This window comes from Falco cherrug, chromosome Z (assembly GCF_023634085.1).
Source record: "Falco cherrug isolate bFalChe1 chromosome Z, bFalChe1.pri, whole genome shotgun sequence".
In the NCBI taxonomy this organism is placed as follows: Eukaryota; Metazoa; Chordata; class Aves; order Falconiformes; family Falconidae; genus Falco; species Falco cherrug.
The window spans coordinates 2,983,780-3,006,606 of NC_073720.1; the positions used below are offsets into that span (position 1 = coordinate 2,983,780).

General features: G+C 42.1%; 1 protein-coding gene across 1 annotated transcript; it reads left to right on the top strand.

Moving 5' to 3' along the window:
- Positions 1–3,562: 3,562 nt before the first annotated feature.
- ACAA2 (acetyl-CoA acyltransferase 2) lies at positions 3,563–22,130 on the top strand. The gene is made up of 10 exons (XM_005437965.4): positions 3,563–3,707; positions 8,395–8,561; positions 10,576–10,704; positions 12,512–12,628; positions 13,570–13,717; positions 16,142–16,317; positions 17,290–17,419; positions 19,628–19,698; positions 20,339–20,493; positions 21,426–22,130. Exons 1-10 carry the CDS (start codon positions 3,692–3,694, stop codon positions 21,508–21,510), a joined length of 1,194 nt encoding a protein of 397 aa, XP_005438022.1. The 5' UTR covers positions 3,563–3,691; the 3' UTR covers positions 21,511–22,130.
- The last annotated feature ends 697 nt before the right edge of the window (positions 22,131–22,827 follow it).

Consider the following 22,827-nt stretch of genomic DNA (forward strand, 5'->3'; position numbering starts at 1 on the left):
TGCTGATCACAATTACAGAATGTGGTTAACGGTCTTCTAGGGGATAACAGTCTTTCACTGGCATTTTAAGGATCATCATTTATATATACAACAAAGAGACTTTCTTAAAAACTCTTGATATGTATTAGATGGAAATGGGGATTTAATGTCTTGATCTGTGACAATGCAGTTCCTCCATAAAAATCCATCTGGAAGAGGACTCTGTATGAAATATCTTTAATATATATATTATTTTTTCTGTTAGCAATTTTCTAGATTTGTTTTTAAATGTTAGTTTTGTTAAATTGCTATGCTCAAGCATGCCTTTTTTCCTCAGATCGGCACTTCTTTATCGAAAGAGCCAATTTAACACAAAGCATGGCTTTGAGAAAGCTGGCCGTTTTCCAGATCTGTCATTATTTTTAAATATTGTTTATTAAGTTGAGCATTTTCCCACTGTGTGCCTTTAGCTGTTACTAAGGTAACTGACTTCTCAACCGCTGTTTCTCTGAAACAAGCATTAAAATGTGGGAATATTTTTATTGTTCTCATAAGAAGTTGGCTGTAGATTTATACACCTGCTTATAAAATCTCACTCTGAGGAGGTCTTGCAAAAACACTTTGAAGTTGCTAGAAAGAAAACAAGACTGACCTATACCGATTTTTGTATGTATAATGTATCTCAGAGAGCACTATTGAGAATATTGGAGATAAAAACCACCAATGAAAACCTCCAAAAATGAACTCCCAAAAAACCCAAATCACACAAACCACCACCACTACGCGACCAATGCTTCCAAGTGTGAGTTCAGTCATGTGCTCTCTGACCTACGAGAACATCCACAACAACCTCTATGATTCATTTTACCAGAAACTTGGTTTGATTTTTTTTCCTTCTTTTATTGTTTATTGGTATTTTGTAGCTGAGGTTGCCTGTCTTTGGGCTAGTAAAGCTGTTGTGTAGGAGTTGACTAGAAAAGAACATTAGACCTCAAGACTGAATTTATGCAATCCTATATAATGACTGTATTTTGCTTATGCAATTTATTCCACTATCTGAGAGGACCTCTTCATACAAGCAAGAGTAACAAAACAAGGGCATGTTTCAGAGTTCAAGCCTAGTGGTTATTTTTCCTGATACTGCAACTTAAACACTGAAATCACACCACCACCTAAAGTCTTTGCAAGATACGACCCTCCATTTGTGTGATGTGCAAAAGCCGCACCTGAAACAACACATCATTTTCCTCCATTTTCAATAGTAAATGAGCAAAACTGCAAACTTATTCTTTCAGACCATATTTAACTGAAAAATTAGCATTTTTCCATTGTATATAAATATAATCTAATTAAAATGAATTGCCTAAACAGCCATGAACCTTTTTTACTCCAACTTTATTCATTCACATCTATATTACAGTCATAAATCTTTTTTTTTTTTCTTCTTCTTCTTCTGAAAGAAGTTCTAGCACTGTCGATGTTAGGTAAAACAATCTGGAGGGCATATTCCCCAATGAGTATACAAATTATTTTAAAATGTAAATGCCACTGGGCAAAGACTTTCAAATTAATTTGAAATTAGAAGGAAAAAAAATTATCAAAAAATGTGCTACTACAGTGCAATGTCTATTTTGTTTGTTTGGGGGTTTTGGGGGGCTTGTGAGGTCTCATTACCTGAACAAGCAGAAGGTATAGCTGCTGTCAGAGAAGCTGAATGATAATGGGAGTGAATAATGTAGGTGAAATACTACTGCTTATATAAGATTTTTCCATTTTGAACAAATCTGTAAACTACACCTTTGTTTGTAGAAAATGCTTGTAATGGTCACTGTAATATTCAGCTGGGGATAAAAAAAATTGTGAAATAAACACTTCTAAATAAATTGTGACTTTTGGTCAAAAATGGGAATGTGGAAAATACATCTTTCAATATTTGCTTCTATATATTGGAAACATCTATTTTCAAATTGCCAAGTACTTTGCAAACACAAATGAACAGTCCCAAAGCTTGTACGGGAAGGTTTGAAAGGTTTAGAAGTTACAATAATTTCAGAGGTACTGAAGTACTGCGAGCTAATTAGAAACCAACTGAGTGTGGAATCCTACGGCCTCGAAGGCCATTGTAAATTGATGGGGAAGAGGGCATGCAGTGCCAGCCCTTCTGCGTGTGCTTAAACGAAGTCAATGGCAGAAAGAGAAAATACAGTGAAACCCTCGGCTTACTTTTAAAGACAAAGTTGCATCTTGCTGTACGTTCACCGACCTATAGATCCAAGAAATCACTAGAATTAATGTGGGAGAAGCAGTTGAAAGTTGTGAGTTTTTTAATAAAAAAAGGGAGTCTTCACAGGAGAACATTCTTCTTCCAGAAAATTTATAAAACTTAAATTGCATTAATGAAAACATATGGCAAATTTTATTTGTACGTGAAATGTTTTTAATGATCCTCTCAGTTTCTGCCAGACAGTGAACGGTTCCACTGAAGTTTTTATACACATAAGTCATGCCTTGAGAGGCGTTTACAACCACCAGAACTTTGAAAGGTTCCTGTTGTGTAGAGCATTCTGTGGATTGGTTTCTGCAGCTAGGGCTGTGCTCCCACTTGGTTTTCAATCAGCTGCAAGATACCACCTACCCTGGCAGGCTCTTTGACATTTTTTTTTTTTTTCACCTGGTAGATAGCATACAACACGGTTCCACAGTTCACAGAGCTGTGTTTTGCCAAGTTTAACACACTTACTATGGCTTAATGAGACCACATCCACCTCCAGCTCTACAGAGGAGGATCCTGCACGAGTTGGATCCACTTGCACTCACTCTGTGTTCAGATTTACATGGCATCATATTAGTTGGTTTTGCTCCCACCCTTCATTAGGATAAAAAGCTTCCCCAGTCCGCAGTAGTGCAGCTGAGGCCTCCACCCCCCCTTTCCTGTGTATCATCCATACAGTGCAAATTATATCGCGTTTCAGGATGATAACAAGCTGCTGGAGTCGTGCCAGTCGCAAACCAACCAGAGCAGCTTTTAATCTCTGCGTAAATAAGAAGAAAACCCGTCTCTGTGCGCGGGGTCCCCTGCCGGCCTCATGGGACCCGCTAACACAAACTGCTGCAAAAGATCCCTGGCACCGAGCCCAGCGTGCAAAACCTGCTGGCTTAGAGCACAGCACCTGCTAGAAAACCTACGGCTGATTAAAAAAAATATATAAAAATTAGAAATAATCAATGCCAGCCTACAGCGGGGAGGTTTCAGTGCCCGGGGAGACCCGGAGGCAAGCCCCACTCCCCACCCAAGCCACCAACGGCGGCCCCGGCCTCCGGGGGCCCGGCCCTGCCGGGGAGCGCGGCTGCCCCCGGGGCCGCCTGCCGCCGGCCTGCGGTGCCTTCCCCAGCCCAGGCCCCGCTCCCGCGGAGCTGCGCTTGGGCACCGGGGGCTCCGCACGGCCGGGCCGGGGCTGGGCCGGGGCCTGCCCTCCGCCGTTACCAGGGCAACGCGGCGGCGCCATTTCCCCCACCGCCGATTCGCCAAACCCGCGTCGTCCTTTCCAGGCACGGGGCGGGGGATACGGTAAGCAGAAAGAAAATAGGCGCCAAGTGAAACAACAACGTAAAACTCCACAAGCAAACAAAGAAAAAAAAAATTTTAAATAGATCCGCCCCCAGCGTGGCGAATGTGCGGCGGCGCAGGCGCGGCGGAGCGGTGTGGTGCGGGATGGCGCTGCTGCGGGGTGAGGCTCCTGGCTGCGCGGGGCTAGCGGGGCCCGTGTCCCCCTGAGGGAGCGGGGTGGCGGTGTCCCGGTGTCCCCCTGAGGGAGCTAGGGAGCGGGGCCTGGGGTCCCCGGCCCGTGTCCCACGGAGGGAGCCGGGTGGCGGGTCTGAGGCGGCGGTGAGGGGCAGGCCCGGCTGCAGGGGCTCGCAGCCCGCCGGCAGCTCCGCTTCTCCATCGAGAATCCGGAGTGGAGCCGGGGAAGCCGTGCCTGTCCCGCCGGGGGGATTTTCCTCAGCTGGAAATAAACGGCGTTAGGTGCAGAGGGGTAGGGAAGGGGCGCGGTGTCGGCCCGTTTTACACAACGGAACGGCCTGTGTGTGGCTCTCTGCGGTGCTTAAGCCGGGTCGGGTGCACGCAGACCCGTAGCAAAGGGTATGCCTGCCTGTCCAGTTCGCCTGCAGTGACCCGGAGTCGCTGGAGGTGCTGCCTGAAGCACCAGCGACTGAAAATTTCTTTTCTCACATCCAACCCCTGCCTGTGTCGGCACTGGCAGTGCAGGCTAAAAAGTCCACAAGCACCGGTGGCTCCCGGAGGTGTTCTGTGTGAAGGGGTGCTTCATGCTCAATGTGGTTTAAATTTTCTCTTAAAAAGGAGATAAACATGCCCTTTGATACCTGTTCTTGTTTAAAAAAAAAATTGAAATTGATTGAAATAGGGCTTTTATCTGTTTGACGGTGCTTTGCTGCTTGACAGACTGTGCCTGTCTTGTGTTGTGGTTTGGGATTTCGGTGCCAAAGCCTGTCTAATCAGTGTCGCAGTAATATTGCATTGCTCTGCCGAGCTGGGTGATACAGAAAGCGGCTTTGCCCATACTCCTTTGTTAGTTTTCTGTGCCTGTTTCAGGATCATCTTTAATCCTTTGCTGCAGTGGTTTTCATACATTGTTGTTGCTCCTTAACTTTTTTGGGGTTAACGATTGTTTTTTAGGTCTTCAAAGTAGGATCTGACTAAGAAATAGTTTCATACAAAGTACATTTGAGAAATGTTGGAGGGTTAGGGTGTATTTCAAACCTATAATAGCAGGTTAACAAAACCAGATTAAAAGCTGTCTTGAGTTGAGTGTTTGATAAGGATTCAGAGTGATCTTTTGCTTTCTAGCCCCAAAAGTTTCCAGATACCTATGCGTTTGGTAGTGGTCAGCTCTCATGCAGTGTTTATCACCTTGGAAAACTGCAGAGTCTCTGGAAGTCTTGCCATGGTAATGTTGCACAGTACTAATTAATGGTGACTTGGGAAGAGCTGTCAGAGGCCGTAGAGTTCTTTCTGGCTCAGGGCTCCAGCCATCCCTTGTTGCCCCTCTTGAAATTCTGTGGAGAGAGTAGCACTTGTAGATGTCTCTCCAGTTAGGCAGGCTCTGAAGTAATATCCCTTTAGGGGAATGGCTCTGTGGTCAGATTAACACAGCATAACTCAACAGAGGTTGCACTGCTGCTTCTTTTCCTGGTTCAGTCCAGCCTTCTCTGTTAGTCTTGAATTACTGTGCAGGTTTTTTGAGCAACCAGAAGGTGAGCTCAGGTACAGAACTGATCCAAATGAAAATTAGCCCCTTGTTTTCTGCTGACTCTGGGTTGGTCTTCAGCTGCCTCCCTTACATGGTCTGCTCTGGTTTATGCTTTGGCCCTGCTGTTGGGAAGGAGCGGGAAGCAGTGAGCAGCCCCAGTGAAAGCAAGAGAGGTGTCGTTATTGTGAAAGGAAGGTTTAAGGGCAAAGTTCCATCCTCGCCCCTAGAGTGTTTGTTTGTAAGGCAACCTGGTGTATGTGATTCAGCAAATAACATGAATAACCAGCAACTTGGCCAAAAGGGAGGAGAACGAGTTTTTTTAGCTTGGTCAGGTCCCTGAGCTGATCTGCAGCAAAGCCTTTTCATCAGCGGTTGCGGCACAGTTTTGGAAGGGGCAGAAATCGGTGAGCAGGAGGAGTGGTGGAAGGCAGAGTGTCCAGTCCTGCTTTGCTGAAGGGAAGATAAGCTTAGGAATATGAGATAATCCTTAAAAGAGCTAAGGGTCGTTTTTTTGCAGGTGTTGTTAACATTAAATGAAGACTCAAACTTAACATTCCATAAATTATTGTTAATACAATATATCTTGGCTAGTTAGATGAAAAACTACTGGTCTAAACTTAAATCTGTTACCTGAATACTTAGATCAGGGGTCCTCAAACTACGGCCCCCCAGGGTCCTCAATCCGGCCCCCGGTATTTACAGAACCCCCTGCCCCCCCCTCCCCCGCCGGGACTTGGGGGGGGGAACCAAGCAGCCGCAGATGAATTCCTGCCACTTCATCTGCACGCCGGTCCCTGTTTAAAAAGTTTGACGACCCCTGGCTTAGAGAGTCCAGGGGCTAATTCTGCAGTAACTCTGTTGAGCACATCTGTTTTCCATAAACATTAATAAGTTAAAATATCCTCACCTTTGTAAAAACAAAACTCGTAGGCGTTCACACCTGGTGTCTGTTAGCAGTTTTCAGCTTTTTTTTTTTAAAAAAAAAATGTGTACAACCGATGTAAAAAACATTCAGTCAATGGATTAAGAATTGTTTCAGGTTAAATTGAACTACTTGCTGGTATCAGTTCAGTGGTGGTTAAATCAAGAGTGAAAACCGATGATGGATATGGCGTACACTGTGTGTACAAGGGGTCAGTTCTGAGCATTTGTAACAAACCTGGGCACAAGACCTGTACTGCAGGACCAGCCTTGTTACTTTTCAGACCGCTGGATATACGGAGGCCTCTTGAGATAGGTATTTGTAATGGCTGTGATGTTCCCTCTACACGTGAAGACCTGAAGAGCAGGCTTTTTGGATGTATAATAGTTAGCAGCTGTTTATTCCTTTTGAGGAAATCAAAACTGTGAGAAGCAGAATTTAATAGTTACTGTGTCAGCAGTACATTTTAAGGGAGCAGGAGCAGCAGTAGCATGCTTAGCAAAGACTTCTTTCTAAGGTCTTCTGGGTACCCAGAAAGAAGCCCATGGGTGGCATCCTGCTGCGAGGGTGTTACTCTGTTTTGCTATGAATGTTTTTCACATTCATAGAATCACAGAATGGGTTAGGTTGGAAAAGACCTTTAAGGTCAAGTCCAACTGCTAACCCCTGGCCCCGAGCGCCACATCTACAGGTGTTATAAATCCCCCCAGGGCGGGTGCCGCCAGCCCCCCGGGCAGCCTGTGCCAGCCTTGGCCACCCTTTCCGTGACGGGATTTTCCCTCATTCCCAACCTAACCCTCCCCCGGCACAAGGTGAGGCCGTTCCCTCTCGTCCTGTCGCCTGTTCCCTGGGAGAAGAGCCCGACCCCCCTGGCTCCAGCCCCTCTCAGGGGGTTGCAGGGAGCCAGAAGGTCTCCCCTCAGCCCCCCCTCTCCAGGCTGACCCCCCAGCTCCCTCAGCTTCTCCTTATCAGATCTGACCCTGTCCTTCAGGCTGCAATTTTTGCTTAGTCTGCTTCAGGGTATTTTGCAGGTGATCTTCTGAGCACATTCATTGCCCAGCCCTGTGTTCAAGGCTCTTGCCAGTGGGGTGAGCCTTGACCTTTGCCACTTTGGAAGGTCCTTTTCTGTGATCACGTAGCTTGGGATCCAAATACATGAGGGGCAGAGGAGCACCTTCTCTCTGACAACCCAGCCAGAGAATACGGCTCTCACTGCCTTGACAGAAAAGTCTGAATGCAGCTTTTGTGAGCAGCTTCATGAAGAGGCATTTTCATTTGCCTTCATCATTGTATCTGTATGTATCATTGCAGTGTTACTTAAAATAAGGGTGGGTGCTGCATGGCAGCTGTAGGAGAGAGGTATGCAAGCTCTGTTGTTCAACTGGAGGAAAGTTCACAGGCTGCCTCCCGCATGTTCCTGCACACAGAAGCAGAGGCGGCTGTGACAGGCAGTCAGTACGTGTTTGTTTTCGTTCGGACATGGCTTCTCCCAAGCTGGAATTCCTGTATAGACTGCTGCTGGCCAGTGCATGTGTACGTGGACGCTTGCATGCTATCTCCTGTCAGTTGAAAACGGAGTTTGCTTTAGCATCAGTCTACCAGTTTCTGAGAAGTTTAGATGACTTGTAAAATTCTGGAAATAGCATGAAGTTTTTGATTAGGGAGTGGTTTTCCTCTTAAGTTAAAGGAATGAAGATTAAAATGCATATTAAAAGTTTTTTTGTTTTGCTTTATTTTTTTTTCCCTTTGTATAGACTGTTTCAGAGCATAAACCAAAGATCTGCTCACTTTTCTAGGATGAGGGGCTGGCTTCTTTGGTTTTGTTTTTTTGAAGAGCTGTTCCTCATCTGATTATTTCACAGGTATCCACTATGGGATTTCAGGGATGTTGCTTCCATGCTTTTAGTACACCAGCACTGGTGTCTGATGTGGTGTGGCAGCCTCCTTTGCTCGCTATCCAAACTGTTTTTCTCCAGACTTGTTTGTGGAAAGGAAGTATTTCTGAAACATTCCCAGCTTTTCTTTCTGACTGTTAATTCTGCGTGCCTTCCCTGTCTAAAGCATTGCTCCATCCTACATCTCCTTTATCTTGGAACTACGTAGCTTCATACTGCCTATGTTTACAAAGCTTGTGAATTTAGGATGTTACCCAGTTGAGGCTGACTCAGTGGCTTTCTGCCTGTTAGGTTCTGTGCATCTGGATAATTCTTGCTTCTGTTGCAGGTGTATTCATCGTCGCAGCGAAGCGAACTCCTTTCGGGAGCTATGGAGGTTTGCTGAAGGACTTCACAGCCACTGATCTGACTGAACATGCTGCTCGAGCGGCCTTGGCTGCTGGCAAGGTCTCTCCTGAGATCATTGACAGTGTTGTTGTCGGCAGCGTCATGCAGGTTGGTAGCATGGAAAACTTGCTGGTCAGTGATATGATTTCAGTGTGGTCCTATAGATAGTTACCTCTGTTTTGCAGCCAAGAATAAACCAAAGGGGTGGAAACAAAATGGGTAAGTAGCATCTATAGTGTAGTGTTTCCTGTTGGTGTTCAAGGGACATGCCCTGCGTGATTTTGGTATTGTTGGGAGCAAGGCTTAGCTTGCTTTTTCTTTAGTACCAAAGGCAGTTTAAACTAGGACAAGCTGATTTTCCAAAACATGTGGATTCATTAAATGGTTCGTTGCTCATCCCTGGTACATTTTTCGTATTTTAATGACTTGAGCTGCACTCAGTGATTAGTAGGTTTTCACTGGATTGTGTAAATCCCTTTCTTTCTGGAGACTGTAACTGACTTGAGTCCATTTCCCTTGAGTATTTCTGTTCTATTTTCTATGGAACTTTTTCAAGTGGATATGAGTTTACCCTGAGCTGGAAGGATACAAGCCTTGATTGGCAGAGACATTTGGACAATCGTATCTTTTCCAAAGACCTTGTGATGCAGATGCTATTGTATGTGGGGCACCAGCACTGGAAAACTGGAGTTATCCACATATGTAGATGAAGGTCTTTGTTTTAGGCAAGACAGCAAACGGCATTTCTGGTTTGGTTTTGTTGTGTATTCTGACTTCACTGTTACTAAGGGTAGGCACTCTAATTTTGTACTGAGTGTTTCAAGGGTGCGAAAGAAACAAATAACTGAGAACTTTTGTGATAAGTTAACAAAGGTGCAGTATTCCTTCTTAAGGATTTTTGGCCAAAAGAGTAGCTTTTGATTATTCTGTCTCCTACAGCTACCATCTCAGCTTCTTCTAATAAATATTTTAGGTTTTGTAAGAACTGTTTGCAGCCTAGAAAACAAAAAATTGCTGCATCCAAATCTCTTGTAATGCTTTTGCATAAAAAATAGTATTCTCCTAATAAAATGTCTTTTCATGTTGAAATTACATTTGTTTTCCTTTGCATCATACTCCCCCACTCCAATAGATCTTCTGGGTTTTTGTCCTGGATCTCTTTTAAGTATTACTTGATCAAGTTTAAATAACTATGAATGTATGACCATTTTAAACTCCCCTTCTTCAGCAGAAGTTGCTTGATGAATTTATTTATTTTTTCTGAACTTGCATTGGCACATAGCATTGCGCACATGACTTTGTGTTTGTAATACGTACTGGCTTAGGGCATGATCCCCAGGAGCATAAGTGTTCTCTCTGTTTGGAAAAGATCCATTACAAACTTATAGCAGTGCGCAATTTTTTTTCCTGTACCTGTGTCCATCATCATCTGTTGACTCAGCAGTTGAAACGCAGAAGCTGAATTGTTTTTGTTTCATCTCCTGTTGGACCCGGTTTATTGAAGGAGTGGGTTCTGAAGGGTGTGGCACTTTGCTTTGAAATAGAAATGTGACAGAACTGTCTTTGAAAAGCTTTGGAGGAATGAGATTGCTTTGTTAGAACAGGCCAGTGTCCAATTAGAACGTCACAGTGATGAAATTTCACAAAGTGGATATGAAGCAGCAAAGCAGTCTCATTTTCCACACTGTCTGGTTTTTGGGGGCCCTTCCCCTGGATGTCTGAGCAATTTTAATCTACCTTGAAATAATTGCTGCTTGCCAGTCAGGATGTGGTCTTACAACAGTCTGTTGCCTGTGTGCTGCTTTGAAAATAAGGGATAAGGGAAAATGTAAGACTAGTAAGTTGCCAACTTCAGCTTTAACATCTGTAGTCCTGTTTTTTGCCTAATATCGAGCTTTTATGACACACAGTTTCTTTAAAGTGCACGTTAAAACATTGGCCCTTTTTGGTCATATGGGATGGTGTCATTTTAAAGAGAATCAAAGTGCTCCTTATGACTAGCAGGATTTCTGCTGAATATACACTAACTTTTTTCAGTGATGAGATTACACCATTTCATCAAGACTTTTGCTCTCCAAAGAAAATAAAGTGTAACAAAACCTCCTATTTGTTCTGTCTGCAGAGCTCCGCAGATGCGATTTATATTGCAAGACATGTCGGTTTACGTGTGGGAGTCCCTGTCCCAGTTCCAGCCCTCACTGTCAACAGACTTTGTGGCTCTGGTTTCCAATCCATTGCCAGCGGATGTCAGGTACAAAGCTCTGTATTTCTGGATTAGTCGTAACTTTTATCAGACTGCTAATGTGAGAGATGTGTGTGGAAATGTGTACTTCATGTTTGGGATGAGTCTGAACATGGATTTTTAGCTAGCACTGGTAGAGTCTTCCTGTTGTCCTGCATGGTTTTGTGCAGGAGTTCAGCCTCCACAGTGCCGTATTTTGTGGTTGGTTTTAAAAATCATAATTTTAGCTATTTTTTTATTTAATGTAAGTTTTTAATAAACTTAAAAGTAAGCAGACTTACATTTATTTAATGTAAAAGTTTAATGTAAGGAATGCAACAAGTGTTAGCCAGTGAATAGAGCTCAGCTGTGAATGTGGTTGCATTCTTGTGATCCTGTTTGCATGGATTGGAATTACTGGCCATCCGAATCACTACAGCAGGCTTTCATCTTCTGATTGTTGTTTATATTCTCTATGTAAGCAGCAACCTGTGCTTTTAAGTGTGTTTTTGTTCAAAGATCGAAACCCTTTCATGGGTAAGATAATTTATAGCATCACTTCTTTTAAATTAGAAGAAAATCAACTTCTTTTTGAGCGGCTGGCCAAACCCACTGATTAAAATGGTACAATGAATTTTATTTCATTTGCTCATATGGACCAGTGGTCTACAACTAGCAGTGGTCTAGACTTAACAAAATTAAAGGTTATTTTATGAATAACCTTATTTATGAGCAACCGTGTAATTGGGGTTTGTTTGGTTGGGGTTTTTTGGGGATTGTTGTTTGGGTTTTTTTAGAGTTCCCCTTGACCAGAGAATTGCTTTAGGTCTGATTCCTTAGAAGAAAAGCATGTGGGAGACAATGTAGAGTTAAGGTTACGTGTTTACAATAATACCAATCTGACTGTTTTCTAGCTCTTTCTGCAAAGGCTGTAAGATGTGTTGGTCTACGCAGAAAAAATCTGTTGGAGAATTTGACCACCTGTATCAAAAGTATGGTTGTGAGACCTTTTCCAAAGACAGCATTTCATCAATGCAGTTAATGTTTCTGTATTATTCTGGCACACAACAAAGCTGCAGCTTCTATTCTGAGCTGCTTAAATGTGCACAAAGTTTTTGGTAACTGTAGGAAGCATCTCAGCACATATTACTACAGATCATTCATACTAATTATTAACGAGTTGTCTCAAAGGCATATCATTTCATCTGCTTCCATTCCATTACACAAATAACGTTATCTGTCCAACTGAGTGATTCATTTTAAGGAAGCAGAATTTTTTGAGTGGTCTGATGGCACATTTAGGAATTGGGGCTTTTAGGTTCTGTGTGCTTTGCCAATGATGAATTAGTGTGTTTCGGGGATTTCTTTTGTCAGCTTACCTGGCTAATGTTTTCTGAGATGATGCCTGGTTTTTTTAGAATTGTAAGGTCTAGTTTCAGGCTTTGAAGTTTAATTTGTGTTCCTTTTGAGAAGATTGGGAGCTCAAAACAAAAAAAATAAATAATCTAAACCATCTGTGAACCTAACCACACAAGCATGCAGATGTTTAATGGCTTTGTTCCTCTGTCCTGTCACATGTGTGCACTCTTACTCTCTTCCTCCCTCATTGATATAATCATTCCTGGCTGAAAGAAGGAAGAAGGAACACCTAATGAAAGAGACGGACCCCAATCTTAATAGAAGGCTAAACCCTTCGTAAATGTACACATGGCTGAGCTTGAACTCATTCGGTGTGTGTGGCTTTGTAGGTGATGAAATCTTTTTCTAAAACAGTTGTTATTGCCTTACAAAACCAGCAAACTAAATCCTAGACCTGTTTTATTTTTTCTGTTAACAGGAGATTTGCCTTAATGAATCAGAAGTTGTTCTGTGTGGTGGAGCTGAAAGTATGAGCCAAGCTCCTTATGCAGTTCGAAACATTAGATTTGGAACCAGATTAGGAGCAGAACTCAAGGTCTGGTACTTTTTTTACTTTCCTCTCTGAACAAAGTCACATTTACAGAACAACATAAAGTATCAGGTCTGTAGACGCTGTATCCTTGCAAACGAAATTATTGGAGATCAGATCCAGATTTAGTTGTTCAAAGCATTTATTCAGTATTCAGACATTATCAGAACAGTAGCTTCAGGCAATTTTGTTAGGCATGCTGGTTTTCTAGGTTTTCCAAAACCATGTTTGAATTCTTGTTCCATGTGACACGTTATCAACAAACTCTTAGACACAAAACTTTGTTTGCTTGGTACATTCCATCAGAGCCTGTATATAACATAAAAACTTGTCAGAGGCTGTGAAATAGAGCCTTTTTTTTTTAATGGAAGGCTGGCTGGTAAAGAACATGTATACCTCCAAGTTACAAGCATCTCTCACTTAAAAGTAGGAACATGAAGTTAAATCCATTGACAGACAAGTTATTTTTAAATTTCTGATGATAAATCCTCGGTGAAGTGTGGGAAACCTGCAGCAGGATGCAGTTCAGCCCTGATAATTACAGTTTACTCAGTGGGTCATAACCAACATAAGAATGCTAAATTAGGCTATTTTAGTGCTTCAGTCCTTTGGTTTTTCTATGCTATATTGGACTGACTGATCTTGCCTTTTATCTGGTTAAGTGAAGTTAGATTTGAGTGTTTTCTCACCTGAAATGTTTTACCTACAGAAACCTTTGACTCTAGACACTAGAGTACAATTCTTGATTAAATAAAATAAAATAACACATAAGAACTTGCATACTCTTTTGCAGTCTGTTTGTTCTAATTTAAATAAATTATCTGTAGGTAACCTGAGTTAATTTTGACAAAAAGGCATTAGTTTCCAAGAGGTTGCAGAATAATTAGAAGTAGTAAATGTTAATGATGCTGTGCTTCATAATTTTCTTTTCATAATGTTTCTTGCAGTTGGAAGACACATTGTGGGCAGCTCTGACAGATACATATGTTAAAATACCTATGGCAATTACAGCTGAAAATCTGGCTGCAAAATACAATATCACTCGAGAGGACTGTGACCGATACGCATTCAAAACACAACAGAGATGTAAAGCTGGTTAGTAAATTTAGGAATGGAAGTGTTTATATGATACTAGTTTCAAATCTAGTCAGTTTTTAGCATAGAGTCAAAGTATTTTTAAGTTTTGTGTAGCTCTTGGTGTGATTTGCCTTTTGATTTGCAGATACTATAGTTCATGGTTTTGCTTGCCCTGTGATACAAGTAGCCCGTTCCTGGGGGGTTTGGCTTTGAATATACGGAGTCAGGTGTTGTGTTTATCAGCAGGTTAAGTGATGAGCCCCTTTCCACTGGCTTGCTGTGTCTTCCTAGTGGACGTTCAGCAGTCATCCAGGCAGCAAGTGCCATTGGCCTGTCACATGTAACCTCCTGCCTGAACAGCATTCATGTTTATGGATTACTGGAGAGGGGCCAGTGATGGCTACCAAGATGATGAGGGGACTGGAGCATCCCCCTGATGAGGAAGGGCTGAGGGAGCTGGGGCTGTTCAGCCTGGAGAAAAGAAGATTGAGAGGGGAGCTTATCAGTGCATACAAGTACCTTCAGGGCGGGTGCCAGGAGGACGGGGCCAGGCTCTTTCCAGTGGTGGCCAGAGACAGGACAAGGGGCAACGGGCACAAACTGCAGCACAGGCGGTTCCGTCTGAGTATGAGGGAAAACTTCCTCGAGGGTGGCAGAGCCCTGGGACAGGCTGCCCAGAGGGGCTGTGGGGTCTCCTGCTCTGGAGATACTCAAAACCTGTGTGGACACGACTGAGCAACCTGCTGTAGGTGAACCTGCTCTAGCGGGGGGTTGGACTAGATGGTCTCCAGGGGGCCCTTCCCACCCTGACCATTCTCAGATTCTATGAACATGGCTTGTTGGTGCCCCTTTGGTGGGATGCCTTGCCCTTGTCTTGCCTGCGACAGAGCAATGTTGTCCCCAGCGTGCCTCACTCCCCCTATTTCTTTCCTCTCAGCTGCAGAACGGTCCTGTCCCACAGCAACCCCAATCCTTCTTGCATACAAGCATGTGCTATAATTGATCTAAATTATTTTTCTTTTGGAAATCATATGCTATTTGACAACTCTTAAACGATTAGAGCAGATGGAATCTGAAGAGGGGTTATTTGTTGAGGACCTGTGTTTAAACTGTTCTCTGGGTGGTTTAGTGGCCAGAGCCATCAGTGGGAGGCATTGGGTTGCTGTGAAGTTGATGAATAGTGTAAACAGGATGGTACTTCAAAAGACCAGTAGAATGCGTAGGGATCATCCTGGGAGTTCAGCCTCTGCTATAACCCAAAAGTGAACATAAGAGGCAAAAATATAAACATGCTTTTAGATTCTAATGATGGTGCTATTTAACACCTGCTACTCTTGAAGGAAAACTTTATATTTTCTTCTATGGATGAAGCAGTGCTTTTTCTAACTTCTTTTAGTCATGTGTTATCTTCCCTGCTGATCTTGTTAGCTAACTCCTGCAATTCCTGAAGCCTTTGCTAGAAACTGTGCCCCTGAAGAGGCTTTTGCTTCTTTCTTGTTTTCTAGAATTTTTGCCTTGCTGTTTTTATTTCTGCTTGTTATGACCAGGTCATCTTATTCTCAACTAAAGGGAGTCCTGTGGCTAGCAAGGAAAGAAAAACATTTTGTAGAATTTATTGAGAAGTTCAGAGGTAGCTAAACAACATCAGATATGGAAGTTTCAGTGCCTTAGTTTTAAATCCCTTGGAGCTGCATTTGTGGAATGATTTGAAGTGGCTGAGAGTCTTGGTTCAGTTATGTGAGATAGGATACATCTGTGTGTTCACAATAAAACATGGTGGATACAAAAAGTAGCATTTAATTACCTGAATATTGGTGTCTAAGGTTATGGTAGGTGATGTGGCCAGATGCTCTTATGGGCATCTTAAATACCTACAATGTTTTGAATTGTCTCTGGTTATTTAGGCAGCTGAATCCCATTCTGAGTTTGTAACTTGACTGTGAAATCCTGTGGAGGAGCACCTTGGACAGGATTTTAATTGATACACAATAACTTATGCTCGTTATCAACAGAGAAGAAATGGCTCAGCATTTTTTCCATGTTCCTCTGTAAGTGAGATTTAGTTTCTTGGCCCGTTGATAACTGACAGAGCCGTAGAATAAACCAACAGTATAGGGGGATGTGTACCAAACAGAAATCTAGTGGTTAAAAAAAAATAAAATCAGTTATTTAAAGCTGAAATAACACTTCCTATTAGAGACTTTCTTTGCAGGAGTTTGAGAATGTATATTTGTAGAGTTTTTTGCCCAGTTTCTAAAAAAAACAAACAGTAAACACCAACCAGCCTATTTAAGCAAAATAAAACATAAACAGTACTGTCCCTGGACTCTGGTTAAAATAGAGCAAAAAATGTGTGCACATGAAAATAGCATTATTGGTCATGCTGCGCAATCATCTTGATATTTTTATCAAGTTATTTTGTTTTCCTTTTTGTGGTTACAGCTCATGATGCTGGTTACTTCAATGCTGAGATGTCACCAATTGAAGTGAAAACAAAAAAGGGGAAAGAAAGTATGCAAAAGGACGAGCACCCAAAACCCCAGACCACTCTGGAACAATTGGCAAAACTCCCATCTGTCTTTAAAAAGGATGGAACGGTCACGGCTGGGAATGCTTCAGTGAGTATGTCAAAGCCTTGGGTTGTGCACGTGTCACCTCTAAGGTTCTCCAAATGTATTGTTACTGTATTTATGTCTCACTGAGCTGCCTTTGGCTGTCAGCAGTGCCTCCTGATGAAAATGATCTCTCATTCTGCAACAGAGTGCCCCTGGTTGACTGTTCCAGCCCCAAGATGGCAGGGGATCCTTCCGTCTGCTCCCATGTTCTAAAATTTGGTTTTGTGGACTGGCACTGTTCTTTTAGCGAGGCACTGACACTTCCTCCTCAGCCTGCAATTATTCCCGTAGTGGCCGTGTAGAATTAGCCATTCTGCTTTCTTTTGGAGGGCAATGATTACTGAACACTTGCTTTACAAATCATGTATTGCATTAGCAGGCATACTGCTGCCTCTCATCCTTGTACTGCAATTAGTATCCTCTCTAGTCCAAACCACATTTTGCTCTTGCGCAGAGCAGACTTGGTGCTTAGCAGCATGTCATTATGGACTGTTCCTCTTACACTTACTTTCTTAATCAATTGATCCATGTTCTTTGGGCCAGAAGGACCACTGTGATCGTGTAGTCTGAATTCCTGCCTGAAATAGATTGTAAGCACAGTAAGTATGGGTGTCTGTAAAGTATCTTTTTTTAATTAATAGTACATACATTATCCAATATTAATAGTGGTTTTGCAAGTTTACAGAATGACATTTCCAGTGTAAGGGAGACTTTAAGTTGGCAAAGATGTGGTTTACCCTTCTAAAACACTGAAATAAATTGAACAACTATATTTAACTTTCTTTTGTGGTCCACAGAAAAATGAAAGATTGTGGTTTGTTGTTTTGAATTAACACTAATACAATTGTCTGTTAAATGCTAGTAACAGTGTCTGGGACTCAAGGGGTTTTTTTGAGAGGCATATTTAGTTTGAAGTGTGGGGGTTTTTTGTTTGTATTTTCGTGCACTAAGAATGTGTTTCTCTCTTATTGCAAGGGGGTGTGTGATGGAGCTGGTGCAGTCATCATTGCCAGTGAGTCAGCCCTTAAAAAGCACAGTCTCACTCCTCTGGCAAGAGTAGTAGCATATCACTCATCTGGCTGTGACCCCTCCATAATGGGCATTGGTAAGTTGCAATAAAGCATGTTATTTTATAGCATCAAGCAGCATTAAAATACTCATGTGTTGGGCATTCTAGAGCAAAGAGTCTGCAGTGTGCCGAGTCTGGTAGCTCTGAAGACTGTGTGCCTTACTACAGAGAGACTGTCCATCCCATGGTGTCAGTCCATCCCTCTTTAACCAGAGGGGCTGACTCACCCCTCGGTTCAGCTGAAAAGGGCACGTGCAGTGCCTGACCTGTAGCATGAGCACTGAACTGTAGTCCCACAGACACCTCTTTATTTTCCTTTTTTACTCTGTTAGTAAGTCAAGAAAATTGGCACTCTCAGTGTTTTCTAAAACCGATTTTCTCCTGAAATTCAGTTGTTTCCTGTAAGCTTCAAATCCCGTTATTAAATGTGTAACCGAGTTGTCTTCCTTGCCTCTTGCTGAAGGTGTATTGGCTGTGTGTACACCTTTCAGCAGTTACTTAGTTGCCCAAGCTAAGATTGGATTCCAGAATACACATCTATTCAGGTATTATTTTGGCAAACCAGCTACTTCTCTTTTTTTTGTTAGTCCCTTTCTTTATGCTTTCTAATAAAGTAGCTGTTAACACAGACAAACCCTCCAAGCCAATCCAGACACCCCAGGATTTTTCCCTTCTGTTTAGTTTGTAGACAGCATTGTATCCCAGCATCGCTTTTCCTTTCTGCCATTCTGTTCAGAGAAGTCATTGTTGACTGGTTCCATGTGTCAGTAGAAATGCAAATGAAGCATTGTCAGGTTTGTTTTCTTGATCAGACTATCTGACTAACACAACCTTCAAAGCAAATGTAGAGGGAGGCTTTCTTTCACTAGACTTCATGCTGTCATTGTGCTTTCTAAACTAGCCCATTCTTTCTAGGTCAGGCAACTCTTTTAGCTTGTTTAAAAACTTCATAAATCACATGGAGAAACATTTAGTATCCTAACTCCTTACCACCACAGCTTGTCCCCAGCAACTCAAAAAGACCAGATGAGATTCATTGACTTGACAGCAACAGATCTGAGAACAGGAGCTCAGTCTAAGCAACTGCCCTTTCACATACTGATAGTGATGGGGAGTCCTGCCTCACAATATCTAGTGAGAGAAGTCATTGTTTTTAAAAAAAAAGGAGAGAGAGAAAGAGGGGGAAAAAAGTCTACTTGGCTGTCACTAATGGTCTTTGTGTTGTCCACATGAGACCCTCCCATTACTCTCACGCGTAACAGGCATACTAAAATCCGTCTGTAATGAGATGCATTTAGAGTCTAGCATTAAGCTGCCTGAGGCTTTCTAATAATCCACTGAGCTTTGAACTGGGCCCTTCTTTTAATTTTTCTGTCTCTTCAGTCATTTACTTCTCTTTATGGTTTTTTTTTTATTCTTTGAGCTATGAGTTTTCAAAACCCATCTTTTGGTACTGAGATAGCATTTAGGATTGGGGTTTTTTTTTGTCAGCTACCATCTAACTTCTCAATATCTTTATCCTACAAGCACATATCTAATTAACTGTTTCAAATTCTCTTTGACTGTATTTTCCCTTAGGTAGCTGTGCTTTGAGATTAATCTCCTCTGTAGTGTATTACATTAGGTCATAGAAGTCCGCTTCCTTCAGAGAACAGTTTTACTGCCAAACTCAAATATTCTCCAAAAATAGTTGTCCTGTCTTCAGTCGGCTGGGACCTGGTCCAAGGGAACAGTTTATTGGTTTTTTTACTAGAAGATTTTCAGATAAAGTATATTAAGAACACCAAAACAATACCCTTAACTAAGCACATGACTGGCAAACTCTAGAACTTTTTCTTTTTTGTATACCTGGAGGCAGCAAGTTGTGAGGAAAGAATACACTGAAGCAAGAGTACTGGGAAGGAGAATGCCTCAAAAAGTGTTGTGACATTTTTTTATTTGGCTGGGGACTGTCAGTTCTCTTGACTTGAAAGCTATGTCTGTGTTTGCCAACATAGTTGTGCAGCAGTACTGACACTCTTAACTTTCCCTGGCAGTGTGTTGAGAAGGCTGCCAAATAGTTTTGAGGTTTACGGGTTCTCTTACCACCTAATAAAGCAGGTGAGTGGCATATCCAGAATTCATTGGCTGCACAGAAGCTTGTGGGAGGGGATTTGATGAGACTTTATGAAGCTATCCTATGTGTAACGTGTTTATAAGCCTCTATTTTTTTAATTTAACTAACTACATAAAATTTCCAAATAGGCCCTGTACCTGCAATTACAGAGGTTCTGAAGAAAGCAGGATTGACTCTGAAGGACATGGATTTGGTAGAGGTAAGGAGTTTTAATATAAGCAGTGAAGTTATTCCTGATCTTCATAGCAGAAACATACCACTCATATGTGTAGCTTGCCCTCATGAGGTAAGTGTTTCTGCGTGTCTGGAGCCCACCTGTCTTAGCTTGCCTGTCTGACCTCTGTCCATCCAGCTTCTAACACACAGTTGCACAGTCATCACAAAAATCCAAGGCACGTGGAAATTGGAAACGGCACGATAGCATTCCATGGAACAAATAATACCCTCATGTGACAAGAAATTTTACTCTGTTGGCTGGACTGTTAATGCTTTAAGTTAGTGATACTTCTCCATTTGTGAACAAGGCCCTTTTTTGTCAGAGCTGTAGGCTCTTCACAAACACACGGCATCAGAATATGCCATGCCTGGTTTTATATAAAACATACTACATTCTTGGTTTGTATCACATGTTCTGGAAGGATTTGAATTTGAATTGGGTTGGCATGACAATTTTTATGTTGTCAGAGTATGCTTTTATAAACATAATGTTTAATACTTTTCGCAATCAAAATGACCTAAAGAAGAAGCGCACCTCATTTAATCTTGTGTGCGCACATGCTGCTGAAAGCTTGTGTGGAAAGTCAGACATGAACAGTGGTATTGTTTCTCTGGTGTTGCAGGTGAATGAGGCATTTGCACCTCAGTATCTAGCTGTTGAAAAAGTTCTGGGCCTTGACCCTGAAAAAACCAATGTCAACGGAGGTGCCATTGCTATGGGTCATCCTTTGGGTGCTTCAGGATCACGGATCACAGCTCATCTGGTCCATGAATTAAGGTATGTATGTGGCCGATAGCCGCTGGTAAGTCGATGCAGTGCTGATGTAGTTACACCTGCAAAAGATTTTTGGTCTGGATGCTGCGTGACAAAAATCTTCCAGTTGACTAGCTTTCAACTCTTCTCACTGCAGTGTAGCAGTTCCTGTATGAATTTGTTAACTTTGTGCTGAGCCCAGGTCCTGCACCTTGCCTCATATTCCAGTCTGCTGTCATTACAGGGTTTTTTGCTTCCTCGAGATCTGATCCAAGCCTGCCATAGTCAGTGGGAAGGTTTCCTGTTTTGAAATGGCCTTTGAGCAAAGCCTGTTCCCTTATTAACAAGGTGTATTTAAAAGGTGTTGTCATCACCTTCTTTCGCTTTTAGTCAGTTTTCAGCAGTTTGAAGTCTTTTGGCTTGCTTGATACGCTTAGCCCCATTTCAGTCTGAATTTTCCTTTTTTTTTTTTTTTTTTTCTTTTAATGACCCTCGGGGCACGGATCATTCTACCTTTTCGCTTGGACCTGCAGCACGATGTTAGTGTCCAGCCATAAAGCCACAGTTAATTTGCACCTTGTGGAAAGCTGTAGAAAACTTAGCTTTAAAAAACTACCTAGGCAATAAAATTGTATTTTACTTCTGTCGTTTTTATTATGTGGTGAAACCACAAGTATTTCAAATATGTCATTCTTTGCCATTTTGTGTTCGTAAGAACAATATAACCTACTGTCTTTCAGATGGCAAAAGACTCAGACCTGCAACTCCTATTTTTTCTACAGAAGTATTCCAACATCAGTTCAGGCCTCATGATGTTTTTCTAGAAAAAGAACATACACATTGTAGAACATCGTCTTTAGTAGTACCTAATTGATAGCTAGTTTCAGAAAATCAGGACAACAGCTGCTAGGGTTTCATAAATAGAAATAATTCTCCCTGTTGTTTTTTCTGTACAGGCGTCGTGGTGGGAAATATGCTGTTGGGTCAGCTTGCATTGGTGGTGGACAAGGTATTGCTGTTATCATTGAGAACACAGCCTGAGCAATCCTGGGGACTGCGCTCGTCACCCAAATTACTAATTCCTCGAGAAAATTCTGCCTTTTGTGACAATAAAGCATCACTGCCTGCCTTCCTTTTGTGCCATTCCTGCCAGGTAAAGGAACAGCTGAGGAGTCTGAATTCTGAACAAAAAGATTAATTACTATCTTTCTAACTAAAGGAAGTGTAGCATCAATGTAATTGCACACTGATGAAGTATTTTCTAAAAGCCTCTTTTCAATCAAAGTTAATGTATTTCTGTAGCAAAATTCTTTTCATTTCCTGAGGAAACTGCTTGTCAAACTTTCACCAAACCTGCCTTAAAATAGCAGTCAGAGCAGCTTTTTAAGCAAGTATTGCTTAAACTGTTCTTATTTCAGCTACTGCTGGCACATGTGCCTCTTTTATCATTAGGAAATGTGAAAATTTAATTTGAGACCTTCTGAAGTATATACTGATTTTAGATTGGTGGCTATAACCATCTGTTTTACAAGGGAAAAGAAAATAAGCAAAAGTTGAAATTTTCATTGTGCCCCGTAAAAGAAAAATAAATATAACAGGGGAAATAAAAAGGCTTGCTGTTCGTTTGTTTATTTTAAAGTAAATCACTGTGAGAATTGTTACTTTGGGTAAGCCTGTGTTTGTTTTGGAGAGACTGTTTTTCCTGGCTGAGGGCTTACTGGTGTTTACTAGTTAGTTTCTAGATAACTCTACCAAATCTGCTAGCCTTCCAAGAAGGGGGATTGGTGCATCTAACTGTTGCTGCATGGCAAATGTGTATATACAGCAACTCATTACTTAACTGCCTCTGATAGGATCATCTATGTTTCTCGGGTCGCTTAATGCAGGACTGTTGTTAGCTAATTTGAGAATCTGAGCAAGTTGTCTTGCCTCTCCCAGGCAGTGGAGTTCCAGTTATGAATCATTTGATGTAATGTCCGTGACATTTGGCTGAAGTGAGATCTCCGTTGACTGTGCTCACTGAAGTCATGTAGGCTCACTGTACTGTCAAGAGCAACTTGCAGCTTGCTCTGGCATAGATGTCTACATCAGGTACTCAGTTGGACACATCCCATGTCCGAGACAGCACATGCTTCTTCATAGTCTGTACTATGCTACATAGACTAAAATAGCAGCAGACTTCAGCCTTCACTCTTCCTCATCTTCTACCCACTGTCAAAATATTGCTTATCTACAATTTCTTGCCAATCCACTGGCATGAGGTGTGATGATTGTGAAAGACAGGAGGTTATTCAAAACCTGACTGCCTAGCCTAGCAGGAAATTCAGGTCAAGGCAAGTATTAGTGCAACTAGTGGCG